The 13,512-nt window shown below is 42.2% G+C and overlaps 1 protein-coding gene across 1 annotated transcript in view; it reads right to left on the bottom strand.

Annotated features, from left to right (window-relative positions):
• The window catches only part of LOC109379909 (eyes absent homolog 2), a 106,110-nt gene that overhangs the window by 77,870 nt on the left and 14,728 nt on the right, over nt 1–13,512 (bottom strand). Inside the window, exons 2-3 of the mRNA XM_019636918.1 lie at nt 12,177–12,354; nt 2,592–2,734 (exon numbers count right to left, since the gene is read on the bottom strand). Of these exons, the coding sequence (XP_019492463.1) occupies nt 2,592–2,734; nt 12,177–12,354 (321 nt within the window). The remainder of the gene's footprint in view (nt 1–2,591; nt 2,735–12,176; nt 12,355–13,512) is intronic.

The raw sequence follows: 13,512 nt of genomic DNA, 5'->3' as shown, positions 1-13,512 counted from the left end.
AGTTGATTTTCAAATCACCCTTGAACAAAATGAACCAGCTAAGATTTTGCTCCTATTAAGTGGTAAAACCAGGACTGGAATTGGCTCTCTGAAAATTGTTTGTTCCGATTTCAATTTGTGTGTAAATAGGTACTATGGACTTAGTCCATTTATATTTACTGCCTGGGTTTTAAGTTAGAAAATGTTTTTGGTTTTTTTTACTGTATGTCCTTTTAGATTATATCTGCAGTTCATACTTTGAAATAATTGCCCAGTCTTCTTTTAATTCATAATTGATTGAATGTATATTGCTCCATGCAGTTACTGCTAGTGTTAGTACCTAACTCTGAGTGCCACCTGGTGTTTTAGGACAATAGTTTTGCATGAGCTACTAATACATGTTCCATTCAGATATTTCAAAAGGAAGTGTAAATTAATACATATAATCCCCCTCAATCCTTTAGCCACATTTGTTAACACGGGTTTTGTGTTGCCTGACCACTGGCCTGTTCTGTTGTCAGTTTTCTTCATTTATTGTACAAGTGGTCCAATAGTTCATTTACAAATTTCTGTAATACGCGGCCTTTTTCTATCTTGTTATTGTTAACCAACATTAATCCTGATTCTGTGGTCCTTACACTTGTACAACAAACATGAATAAACACTTTGCCTTATGCTGTCAGGGAAAAAAAAATATTTAACACCTAGGATGACTGGAAACAGACGCCAGCTATAAACAACAGAGGCGGCCCTACTTGTGAACACTGGTTAAGTAATTCAGCCCTACTAGTAAAGACTGGCTAACTAGTACAGCCCTACCAGGGAATATTGGCTCCATGTCAAATGTCCTGGCGGTGGGCATTTGTAATTTGTGCCTCCAGCATCCACCTGCTCCTGATAAGAGCACCTGGTTTTCTCTTCCCGTTGTGTGTCGTTTGGTGGGGAGTGTCAATCGGCAGCAAGCCAGGCCAACGGGATGCTGTCTCCTTGGAATCAGACGTCGCGTGGAGTAGCACGAGAATTTCAAATGGCTCACTCTCCAGCAGGGGCTGGCACCCTGAAGGTTCCCTGGGTTCCTCAGCATGGCCTTTGTTACTGTTCTTTCAAACCCTGGTTAATTCCATTTTGCTGAAGTAACCAGGACTGGTGTCTGTTGCTTGCAACCAAAGGATTGTAGTTAATCCTCCGAGGTTCTTGTGTTCAACAAGGGTTACTATACCCGGTGTGTGGCATGGACACCCCAGAGAATGGCTGGACTGCCACTGACCACTGCAGGCACTGCCAGTGAGCAAGGAGGCAGGGACCAAGCCACGCTGGACACGAGCGGTTCTTATTCTGATTTCTGAGACCACACGAACCCTGAGATTCTCATGCAATTCTGGGAGGGGAGGTGCCCCAGTAATGAGGTGGGATTTCCTACCACCCCGATGGGATGGGGACTCAAAGTCAAAATTACCTTGATGTTCAGGAAATGGTGAAAATGGTATTTCTTAGCATATCTGAGTTTGTGGGCTAACTGGACTGGCGCAAGCTTTGTGGCTGCTACACATATTGGGCAGGACTATGAACAGGGGTGTGGTGATGATGCATTTGGATTTCTCGGCACTAACACTGGCTTTGAAATGCTCCACACACGCCCACCGCACACTCAAGCCAACAAACGGCTGCCTGTTGCAAAGAAGTACGAACTAGTGTACGTGCCGTTTTTCTCTCTGGGTGGAGGACTGTGGCTTCGACCTGCTTTTTGGGCGTCTGTCTGTCCTCTGTCCTCACTGGTACCCTCCCCCCATCTCTCAGGCACGCTGTTCTTTTTTGTTGGCTTGTTTTGGGAAAATGTCAGTGCCTGACCAATAATCCTACACTTGCTTTCTTACAATAAAGATTGGTCCATCCCTTAAACCGTTCTCAGCCTGGACCATACCCTGGAATCGCCTGCGGAGTTTAAAAACACTGATACCTGGGTCCTACCCTCAGGGAATCTGGTTTAATTGATCCGGGGTGCAGCTTGAGAACAAAGGTTTCTCAAAGCTCCCCAGGAGAGTCTGAGGTGCAGCCCAGGTTGAGGACCACGGTCTGAGAAACTCAGAATTATAGAAATGATGCTCTCACCTGAGCCAGCCTCCTGTCTCCAGGTAGATAAACATCTAAGCCATATTAGAATCACTAAGGGAACTTTTAGAACCCCATCCCCCGCCCCCCCGCCCCGCCATGTTTATTTAATTACTCTGGGGTTGGGGCCTGGGCATCGGTATTTTAAAAAGCATCCCAGGTGATTCTAATATGTAGCCCGGGTTAAGAACCCCTCTAACCCACAGGGAAGGTCTGCTGCCCATTGTCCTCTTTATGGGGGCTCTCAAAGTGTGGTCCCCAACCCAGCAGCATCGGCAGCATCTGGGAACTTGTCAGAGACGCACATTCTCAGGCCCCAGATCTGCTGAATTGGGAACTCAGGGGTGGGGCCCCGCAGTGCTCTTTTCTCTGTCAATGCGCTTTGTGAACACTAACGGCCATTCTGCCCCATGTACTTGGACAAAACTCTGTCCCCCACCCTCCTGTTCGGGCCACAGGTGGAGATGATGTTCCCCAAGGCAAACAGAGGCCATGGGAGTTACCTCGATCTCGTTGTCGCCTGCTGGGGAGGGGTCACTGTTCCGCTTGGACCGGCCTCGGAGCTTCCCGTCGGAGGCCCGGTGTGGCCTGTCTGTATCTCCCTCTTTTGTGGGCGTGGAAGGTCCATTGTGTGTGTTATATTCAGCTGGTGGAGGAAATGGAATGGTGGACATATCAGAAGCTTGGCCGAGTGTCTTCTCCCAGGAAATACCACACCAGAACCATCTAACGCTAGAGTGGTAGGTTCCAAAGGCAGCACCGAAGGCAAAGACCATTCGGAATCCAAATTACTCTGGACAGCCTCTTAAATTGCCCATTCATAAGCATTCATTCACCCAACAAAGATTTATGCAGCAAGCGTGGTCCAGGCCCGCTTCTCACAGCACCCAAATTCTAGAGAGAGGAGATACATCAGACAAATAAGGAAATACATAATATGCCAAGTGGAGACACGTGTTATAGAGAAATAGTAAATCGGATGGGGGAACAGGGAGTGCTGGGAGGTCACTAACTTATATGAGGCCAGTCAGGGAAGGCCTCATGGATAAGGGGACATCTGAGCAGGGATCTGAGACAAGTGAGGGCGGGGTCGCTGGGGGAGCTGTAATGAGAGTGAACAGTGTTTTATATTTACAACTCTCTGTATATCCTAGAGCCTGAGAATCCCTAGACTAACCAAGGAAGAAAATAAATACTTATATGTAGCTGGGCCTCGCCCATTAAGAGACCCCTCCCTTGGGGTTAGGGTGTGTGTGGGGGTAGAATTCTCTATGTTCCTGCCTCTATGCAGCTTGCTTCATTCTCTATTATAATAAAAGCAAGTTCTTTGAGGTTTGCTTGTTAGGAGCTTTGTCTGTTTGAGAATTAAATGACCTTATATACTTGAAAGCATCCAGCCCGAGGCTGGCAATTAGGAGACGTCAATAGATGATGTGAATGGAGTTCTGGCTCCACATACATACAAGGGACAGTGAGAAGGGGGCAGGGCAGAGGGCAGGCACCAGCTCCTTCTCTTCGAGGTGGTGTTTCTGGACACGGGGTGCTGAGGGGCTGCCAAGTTCATGCCCTTGGGCAATGGTCCACAGACCCTGAACAAGTGAGCTGTAGCCTCCGGGGACTCAGGTCCCAAAGCCAGCATCCAAGTTGTGTTGTTTTTTATGCCCAGAAGTTTTCGATACATAGCTTTTCATTCGACTTTATTATCTTTATTGAGCTAATGAGGGAACTGAGGCTGAGCGAGATGATGGAAGTCTGTTGTTAATTCGGCACATCAGTAGTAGAGCCAGAACTAAAATTTGGGCCTGCCATTGTCACTAGAGTGATAGAACTGTAATCCTGCGTGGAACCTTAGAGGACATCCCATCCCACTTTCTCAGTTTACAGCTGCTTGTCTAGCTCCCAAATGTATCCTGTGGACTCCATCGCTCCTTCCATAATCACCAGTTCTTGGATCATCGGGGGAAATGTTTTTCTCTAAAAATACTTGGCAATGGACTGAGTTTTTTTTTTTCCTTCCCTATCTTGGAAGGGCTATTTCCCTCCAAAACCCAAAGGACAGAACTTTATTTAATATTTATAAAACTTCTTAGCAGACTAAGGACATAGTAAGAAAAGATGTGATTTTGAGTTGTCAGGACTGCTGGGCCATCTTCAACTCCCCATCATTTTCAGGATACAGCATTCGAGATTCCCAAACATCGACCTAGCAAAGGCTTTTTTCTGGAGGATGAGGGTTAGGCAGTAAATAAATTTGCAGATGCTTAAGAGTCATGCAAATAAGGTTTATCCTGATTCACTTGGTTGTTCTAGGCTATGGGACCTTAAAAAACATTTGTAGACCCCATTAAAATCCAGGCAAGTATTATTAAAAAGAGGGGAAAACACCAGCTACCTAGAAATGTCTACATAAGGTGTATGTGGAGCCAATTTATTAGGGATGCCAAAAAAAACACAACCCTTTTCCCAACCTTATATATTCTTGAGACAAAAGCGTCCAAGTTCAAAGTCACAGTCAGAAGTACACAGGCTAGAGCAATTTATGTAAACCTTTCTTGGAGTCATTTTACTCTTTCTTTCTCTTTTTTTAAATGCTTTCCCTTAGTTATTTTAACAGCTTTACTGAGGTATAATTGACATATAATAAACCATATTTAGAGAGCCCAATTTGATAAGTTTTGACATATGTATAAATCTATGAAACCAAGATAATGAACAAATCCAGATCTTCAAGAGTTCCCCTATAATCCCTTTGTAATATTTTCCTCCTTTCTCCTCCCAGGAAACCATGGATCTGCTTTCTTTCACTATCAGTCAGTTTGCACTGTAAAACAAACTGCATTTGTTTTAAACAAATGGAGTCACGCAGTGTGTGTGTACGTGTGTGTGTGTGTGTGTGTGTGTGTGTGTGTGTGTGTAAAAAAAATTTGTCTGGCTTCTTTCGGCCAGCACAATTGTTTTGAGACTCAATTCACGTTTTTATGTACATTGATAGTTCCTTCCTCTGTGTTGCTGAGTGCTATTCTATTATATGGATATACCAGAATTTGTTAATCTGTTCATCTGTGGGTGGATATTTGGGTTGATTGTAGTTTTGGGTTGGAATAGAGCTGCTATGAACATTCACATAGCGGTCTTTGCATGGACATAAGCCGTCTTTTTTACGAGGGTGATTACTAGGTCACGTGGTAAAGTCTGTGTTTGACTTTTTAAGAAACGGCTAAATTATTTTCCAAACGGCTAAATTATTTTCCAAAGTGGTTGAACCGTTCCACGTTCCTACCAGCAGGATGAGAGAGTTCTAGTTGCTCCCCATCCTTGCCAACAGTTGGTATGGTCAGGCTTTGTGACTACAGCCGTTCTAGGAGGTACGCGGTGGGTTCTCACTGTGGATTTCATTTGCATTTCTCTAATGAGTAAGGCCAGCATCTCAATCATGTGCTTTTTTGCCCTCCCTGTATCTTCTTTGATGAAGGGTCTGTTCAAATATTTTGCCTATCTCTTTACTGGGTTGTTTGTTTTCTTATTCTTGGGGTTTGAGAGTTCCTACTATATTCTGGATACGCATATGTGAGGGTTCATTTTGGGTGTTTTTTGACTGGGCTAAGGGATGCCCAGAGAGCTGGTAAAACAGTGTTTCTGGGTGTGTCTGTGAGAGTGTTTTCAGAAGAGATTAGCGTTTGAATCAGTAGACTGAGTAGAGAAGATCTGCTCTGACCAATGTTGGTGGGCATCATCCAATCCATTGAGGGCCCAAATAGAACCAAAAGGCAGAGGAAGGGCGAATTCTCTCCACTCTTGAGCTGGAATGTCCATCTTCTGCCCTCAGACTTTGGAGCTCCTGGTTCTCAGGCCTTTTGACTTGGACTGAATTGCACTCATGGCTTTTCTTGTTTTCCTGCTTGCAGAAGGCAGATCTTGGGGTTTCTTGGTTTCCATAATCACGTGAGCCAATTATTATAATAAATCTCCTCTCATCTTTCCCTCTCCCCACCCCCACTGGCTCTCTTTCTGGATAACTCCAACTATATAAAGACATACGCTTTGCAATTATTTTCTCCCAGTGGCTTGTCTTTTCATTCTCCAAACAATGTCTTTTGAAGAGCAAAAGTTTAAAATTCCAGTTCATATCATTATTTTTCTTTTTGGATCATGCTTTTGGTATCATATATGAGAACTCTTTGCTTAACTCGAAGTCACAAAGATTTTCTCCTGTTCTTTTTTTTTTATATAGATTTATAATTTTATATTTAGGTCTATGATCAATTTTGTGTTAATTTTTGTATGTCATGTGAGGTGTGGATTGAAGCACAGTTTTTCTGACTATGGATTTCCAGTTGTTCCAGCATCTTTTGTTGAGAAGACTACCCTTTCTCCATTGAATTGCCTTTGAAACTTTGTCAAAAATCTGTTGTCCATACAGATATGGATTTATTTCTGAAATCTCTATTCTGGCTCATTGATCTTCTTGTCTATCTTTATGCCAATACCATACTGTCTTGATTACTTTGGCTTTGTAATAAGTCTTAAAATCAGGGAGTACCAGCCTTCTAACTTTGTTCTTCTACTTGTTGTTGAGGCTACTCTAGGTCCTTCGTATTTCCACACGAGTGTAAGTTCAGAATCAGCTTACCAACTTCTACAAAAAAGCCTGGGATGTTGACAGAGATTGTGTTAAATCTAAAGGTCAATCTGTCAAGAATTGACATCTTAACAATATTAAGTCTTCTGACCTGTGAATGAGGTCTATATCTCTTTGTTTATTAAAATATTTAACTTCTCTCTTTGGTGTTTTATAGTTTTAAGTGGACGCATCTTTTGTCAGATTTATCCCCAAGTATTTACTATTTTTTGATGCTGTTGTAAATGGCATTAAAAATATTCCATTTCCTATCATTTGTTGTTAGTATATAGAAGTACAATTGATTTTTATATATTCACCTAGTATCCTGAAATGTTGCTAAACACAGCTTTTTAGTTCTAGTAGCTTTTTTGTAGATTCTATCCGATTTTCTACAAAGGTGATCATGTCATTTTACTTTTTTTTAGTTCATGAAATTTGCTTCTTTTCCAATATGGATGCCTTTGATTGATTTTACTTGCCTCACGGCTAGAACCTGTATGTAGTATGTGTTTAATAGAACTGGAAAGAATGGACATCCTTGTCTTGTGTCTGATCTTTTTTGGGGTAGTTGTAGGTTTTTTGTAGCTGTCCTGTTTTAGTTAGTCGGAGCTGCTTTAACAAAAATACCATTGATTGGATGGCACAAACAACAGAGAATTACTCCTCACAATTTTGGAGGCTGGGAAGTTTAAGATCAATGAACTGGCTAATTTGGTTCCTAGTGAGAGTCCTCTCCCTGGTTTGTAGATGGGACTCCTTCTTGCTGTATCCACACATGTCTCTTCTTATAAGGGCACTAATCCCATTTGTAAGGGCTCCACCCTCCTGGTTTAATTAGCCTCCCAGAAACCTCATCTCCAAATACCATCACATTAGGGGATTAGGGCTTCCACATATGAATTTGGGGCAGAGGTAAAAACATTCAGTCTATAGCATATCTTTTTCTAATAAAGGAAATTCCCTTCTATACCTAATTTGGAATTTTATCAGGCATAGATGATAGATCTTGTCGGATGTTTTTTCTTTATCTATTGCTATGATCTTTTTGTTTTTCTTTCTAGTTAATTAATATGGCAAATTATTGGGTTGTCAGAAAAGTCATGATGTACTTTTTCTCTGTTTTTCCTTGCAAAAATGCATCATGACTTTTCTGACAACCCAATATATTGATTTTCAAATTTTAGACCAACTTCACATCCTTGGGAGAAACCCTACTTGGTCATGATGCATTATTCTTCTTTAATATATAGTTGAACTTGATTTGCTAACATTTTGCTTAGAAATTTTGTATCTATTTTTATGAGAGATATTGATATTTAGTTTTCTTTTCTTATAACAGCTTTGTCTGGTTTTGGCAACAGGGTAATGTTGCCTTATAGAGTGGCCTTCCTCTTCAAATTTTTTGAAGAATTCATGTAGAACTGATATTTCTTACTTAAATGTTTGGTAGAATTAATCAGTGAAGACATTAGGGCCTGATGCTTTCTTTGTGGGAAGATTTTTATAAAAATTTAAATTTATTTAATATAGGCCTGTTTAGGCTATCTATTTCTTCTCGAGTGAGCTTTGGAAGTTTTTGTACTACAAGGAATTTGTCCATTTCATCTAAGTTGTTGAATTTATTGGCATGATGTTATTCATACAATTGCATTATTATCCTTTTAAAAAAAATTGGGGAATTGGGGGATGGGAACAGCGCTGGGGAATTGGGGAAGGGGAACAGACAAGCTGCTGTCCTTTTGTTCTTCAGTCTAGTTGTGGAGGATGTTGCTTCACTGGCCCAAGTTGGCACCATCATTGCGCTCTTCCCGGGCAAGGCAGGCAGATCAGTTGCCGGCTTCTGGACGGCCACTCACAGTGGCTGCTGGCTACACACGGTAGCCCATGGCAACCCACTGCAGCAGGGGCTGCAGCCTACGCCATCACCAGCGACTCACGGCAGCCCAGCTCCAGGTTGAGCTGTTGTTCAGCATCTTAGCTGTAGAGGGCAGTGTCACTGGCCCTCATATGTGGGATCCGAACCGGGGCCCTCTGGCATCCCAAGCCAGTTCTTAACCATCACGCCACTCGGCCGGCCCTGCGTTATTATCCTTTTAATATTTGTCAGGTCTATGGTAATGTCATCGCTCTCATCTTATTGGCAATTTATGTCTTCTCTCTTTTTTTTCTGTAACAGCTGGTCTAGAGTTTTATCAATTTTATTGATCTTCACAAAGAACCAGCTTTTGGTTCACTGATTTTCTCTATTGGTTTTCTGTTTTCCGATTTCACTGATTTCCAGTCTGACCTTCATTATTTTCCTTCTTCTGCTTACTTTGGGTTTAATTTGTTTTTCTTTTTCCAGTTTCTTAAAGTGGACGATGAGGTTTTGGTTTGAAACCTTTCTCCTTTTCTAATATCGTCCTTTAGTGTTATAAATTTTCCTTCAATGCTGGTTTAGTGACATCCTATAAATTTTGATAAGTTGTGTTTTATTTTCATTAAGTTCAAAATAATTTTTAAGTTCCCCTTGATTTCTTCTGTGACCCATGTGTATTAGTCAGGATAATATATATATATATATAAATGGTGGTTATATATATTATATTTATTATAACCATTTGCTCACATGGTTATAGAAGTTGAGAAGTCCCTCTAGCTGCCATCTGCAAGCTGTAGAACCAGGAAAGGTAGTGGTGTTATTCAACCTGAGTTCATAGGCCTGAGAACCAAGAGCCCTAAGGTCTGAGGTCAGGAAAAGACAGACGTCCCACCTCAAGAAATGAGTGAAATTGCCCTTCCTCTGCCTTTTTGTTCCATGTGGACCCCTAATGGATTGGATAATGCCCACCCACACTGGGGAGGGTGATCTTTTTTACTCAGTCTACTAATTCAAACGCTGATCTCTTCTGGAGACACACCCTTACAGACACACCAGAAATAATGTTTTACGAGGGATTGGGGCATCCCTTAGTCCACTCAACTTGACATACAAAATTAACCACTACCATGAGTTATTAAAAGTATATTGCTTAGCTTCTGAATATTTGGGAATTTTCCAAAAATCTTTCTGTTATTTATTTCTAGTTTAGTTCTACTGTTTTCAGAGAACATTATTTGTATGACTTGAACGCTTTTAAATGTAATGGAACTTGATTTAAGGCCCAGAATATGTCTATTTTGGTAAATGTCTGTGTACTTAAAAAAAAAAGTGTATTTTGTGGTTGTTGAATAGAGTGGACTATAGGCTGTCTGTTACATCTTTTCTTTTAACTCTAGCTCTCTCCCCAGAGAAAATGTTAACAGTGGTTTGAATCCTTCCAGAAATTTCCTATGCAAATATGAGTATTAAATTACACTGACACTTAAAAACAACAACCCAGGATCCTATTATACTTGCTGTTCTTCTGTACCTTTTCTCACCTCTCACAATCACTCAGAGACTCATATTAGTGTAGATATACCTAGCTCACTCTTTTTAACAGATGGGTAGTATGCTGCTGGTGGACGCACTATAATTTGTTTAACCCAACTACTGTCAATTCATATTCAGGTTGTTTTAGTCTTTTGCTATGATGCTGTTGCAATAAATATTCTCTTTTACTTAAGTCTTTGTATCTATGTGGAAATTTATCTTCAGCATACATTTCTACAAGTAGAAAAATTGGATTAAAGAGTACATACATTTCAAATGTTGGTAGATATTGCCAAACTGCTTGGAAGAGCGTTCCAAATTTCTTCTTGAGAGATTTGAAAAGAATTTCTCCTTCTATTGACAGAGGGAGACCATCTAAGAAGTTAAAAAAATAACCCACGAAAACCCTCCAACTTCTTTTTTGATACTTAAAAAGTTTTTTAAGAAAAAATTTCTTAAGCAACCACTAAATGATTTGTCTTTTCTCTTGAGTAACGTCAAATGTTCAGATTTTGCCCTCTGCATCAGCAAATTGCCCTGCAATCATTTGCAAATTGTTGGGGCTTCATGTAACTATCAATGCATGTCAGTGCAGACTGCACTGCCGTGGGGCTGGAGGCTGGGAGTGGAGAAGAGCATCAGGCAATGCAAAGAGTGTGTGTGATCTGTCGGTACTACATAAACTCCCTGAGCCTCTGGAGTTTGAAACCAAACACTCAAGGAGAGCTTGGATAATTTCAAAAGTGGGGCTTTTATGGGATATTTCAAGAGAGTGCATGAGCGTGTGTGCATGTGTATGTGTGCGTGTGTGTGTGTGTGTGTGTACACATGTGTGTGCATATGTGCATGCGTACATGCCCTTCCTTTATAATGAACACGGGGAAAGCAGCAAGAGATCTCAGTTATAGCTGACAATTATTTATGTCATTAGATTTTATGTGAGCTTGTTAGACACACAGTAAAAACCATCTCAGTCACTTATCGTTGAACCTTAGACCAAGGGATAAATGAAGAACAGGGGAAACAATAAAGACAAATTTCAGAGACACAAGGAGCCTTATGTTTGCTTCTGATGAGGAACAAAAATGACCTTCTCACATAACCCAAATTCTTGGGAAGTCCATCTTTGGGATCCAGATAACTATTAGATTATAGATACACAGGGACATCTGCTTAAAGATTCCCTGCTTATATTCCCTTTCTGAAACCAGAAAGGCCACATTCTGAAAAGCAGGATGGTCAAAGGTGCTTCAGGGTTACAGCAAAGAAAAGTCTGGCAAATTCCACACCCTTCAAAGAAAGCAAGTAGGAAATTGTTAAATAGCTATTATGCATTCCTTAAGTGGTCTGTGATGAGATCACACACTGACCAAAATTAATGCTCCAGCCATAAACTGCCTCAAAACACCACACCAGGACCTAAAGAGGTGGACGTTCACTATTGCTCTTTTTCTAACCATCAACCAACTAATATTTATTGAATGAATATCCACACACCATCAAGCTAGCTTAGGTCCCACAGAGCTCCATAACATCAGTAGGTTTCAGGAAAGACAAGGAAAGAACACAATACAATGTTATTTCTTTCCATGTTGACGTTCTAACTTATTGCTGTCATGTCATTTAATGTTGATAAGCCCAAACCATCTCTTGAAAGATGTGTGCACGGAATGAATGAATCCACAGGCTGGTGAGCGAGTTAGTTGCACAGGGATGTGTACCCGCCAAGGGACCAGGACATGGACTCGCCCACTTATCGCCCATAATCTGGGTGGGTTCCGCAGGTTGAAATTAGAATTTTTAGGTATGAAAATTTCTGACTTTTAAACATAGGTTCAACCAAACACACACACACACACACACACACACACACACACACACACACACACAGAGAGAGAGAGAGAGAGAGAGAGAGAGAGAGAGAGAGAGAGAGACCAACAAAATATACACAAGGGCTGGATTTGGCCCTTGGGTGATCACTTCATTACAACTGGGACCTATGTCCAGTCCCTCCTTCATATTAAGAGCTCAGACCACAGCTGTGCATGACCACATGACAGTGACTGTACGTACCTGCAAGCGACTCAGAACTCTGACTGGGGACGTTGTGCGATGCCTCCTGGAGGACGTAGGTGGACGTGGAGATGGGGGATGGGCAGATGCTGCTGGCCGGGACGTAAGGAGGGTTGTAGGAGGAGCTGTAATACTGGGAGTACTGGCTCTGAGGGAAGCCGGGGTAGGAAGGATAGTCCTGGAGAGGGGAACACACAGGCCGTGAGTGAGGAAGGCTCCCTGGGCATGGGCCTTCAGTGGGCCCGGTCACAGGCTGATGAAGTCCAGGCGCCTCCTGGGTGGGTCTGCTCTGTCTCCCATTAGAATAAAAGCTCTATTTTTTTGTGTGCAGGGATGTTCCCTAGAAAGAGGCCCTGAAAGTAGGATTCAAGTGCAAGTAGCGTATTTGGGGGTGAAAGAGACACCAGTTGGGGGGTGGGAAAGTGGGGCAGTGATGGGGAGAAGGGAAAGTAGCCAATCCAGAGGCTTCTAAGTGCGGACTGGAGTGAATTCTACTGGGGAAATGCTGGATGACATAAAACACACATCAAGGGAGCCAGCGCCAGCCAGTCTTTGGGGGCTGCTCCCAGGGGGGTTTAATTCCCTGGCTTTTCCTGCCTGCCCCATGCATTGGTTCTAGAACACACACTTGAGCCCAGGGATGCAGAGGCTGGCAGCTGGGGGTCACCCTGAGGGACGTGGGTGTGGCCCTGACAGCATCTGTCTTGGTCACTGCTGCCTCCCCAGTGTCTAAAACAGTGCCGGACACATACACGAGTAAGCACTCGATACATACTGGATAGTAATGAACACATGACTGAGGAATGAAGACCATATGCCCAGGAGACTAGGTGACACTTTAGGTTCATGAGAGGGTGCGACTACAATAGCACCCACAGGAGCATTAGGCATCCAGAATCTTCTATGGGGGAGTCTTGGAGATCAAATCAAAGAATGCCAATCCTCTTATCTCAAGCTTTGCATAAAGCAACCAGATACTCCAACTCTCCTATAATACAATACCCATTTAAATATTCTGCCCCACCATCACCATAAACCAGTGCTTCTCAACCCTGCCGGGAACTCAGGGAGAGCTCAGCTTCCTGGGCCCCACCCCAGACCCACTGAATCAGAATTTCTGGGGGCGGCATTCAGGAATCCCGTGTTTTTTGACGAGCTCTTGTGGTGAAACGGACAAACACCCAGAGTGAAGAACCACACCTTAAAAAGTATCTCTTTTATTTCCAAGTATTTTATCTCTATATATAGTAAACTGGAAAATAAATACAAAAATAAATATGAAAAACAATTTTCACATCTTCCAAGGTTTAAGTCATTGAGATTCTTCAGCTCACTG

This window comes from Hipposideros armiger, unplaced genomic scaffold, assembly GCF_001890085.2.
Source record: "Hipposideros armiger isolate ML-2016 unplaced genomic scaffold, ASM189008v1 scaffold_31, whole genome shotgun sequence".
In the NCBI taxonomy this organism is placed as follows: Eukaryota; Metazoa; Chordata; class Mammalia; order Chiroptera; family Hipposideridae; genus Hipposideros; species Hipposideros armiger.
This window is presented reverse-complemented; position numbering and strand designations above follow the sequence as displayed.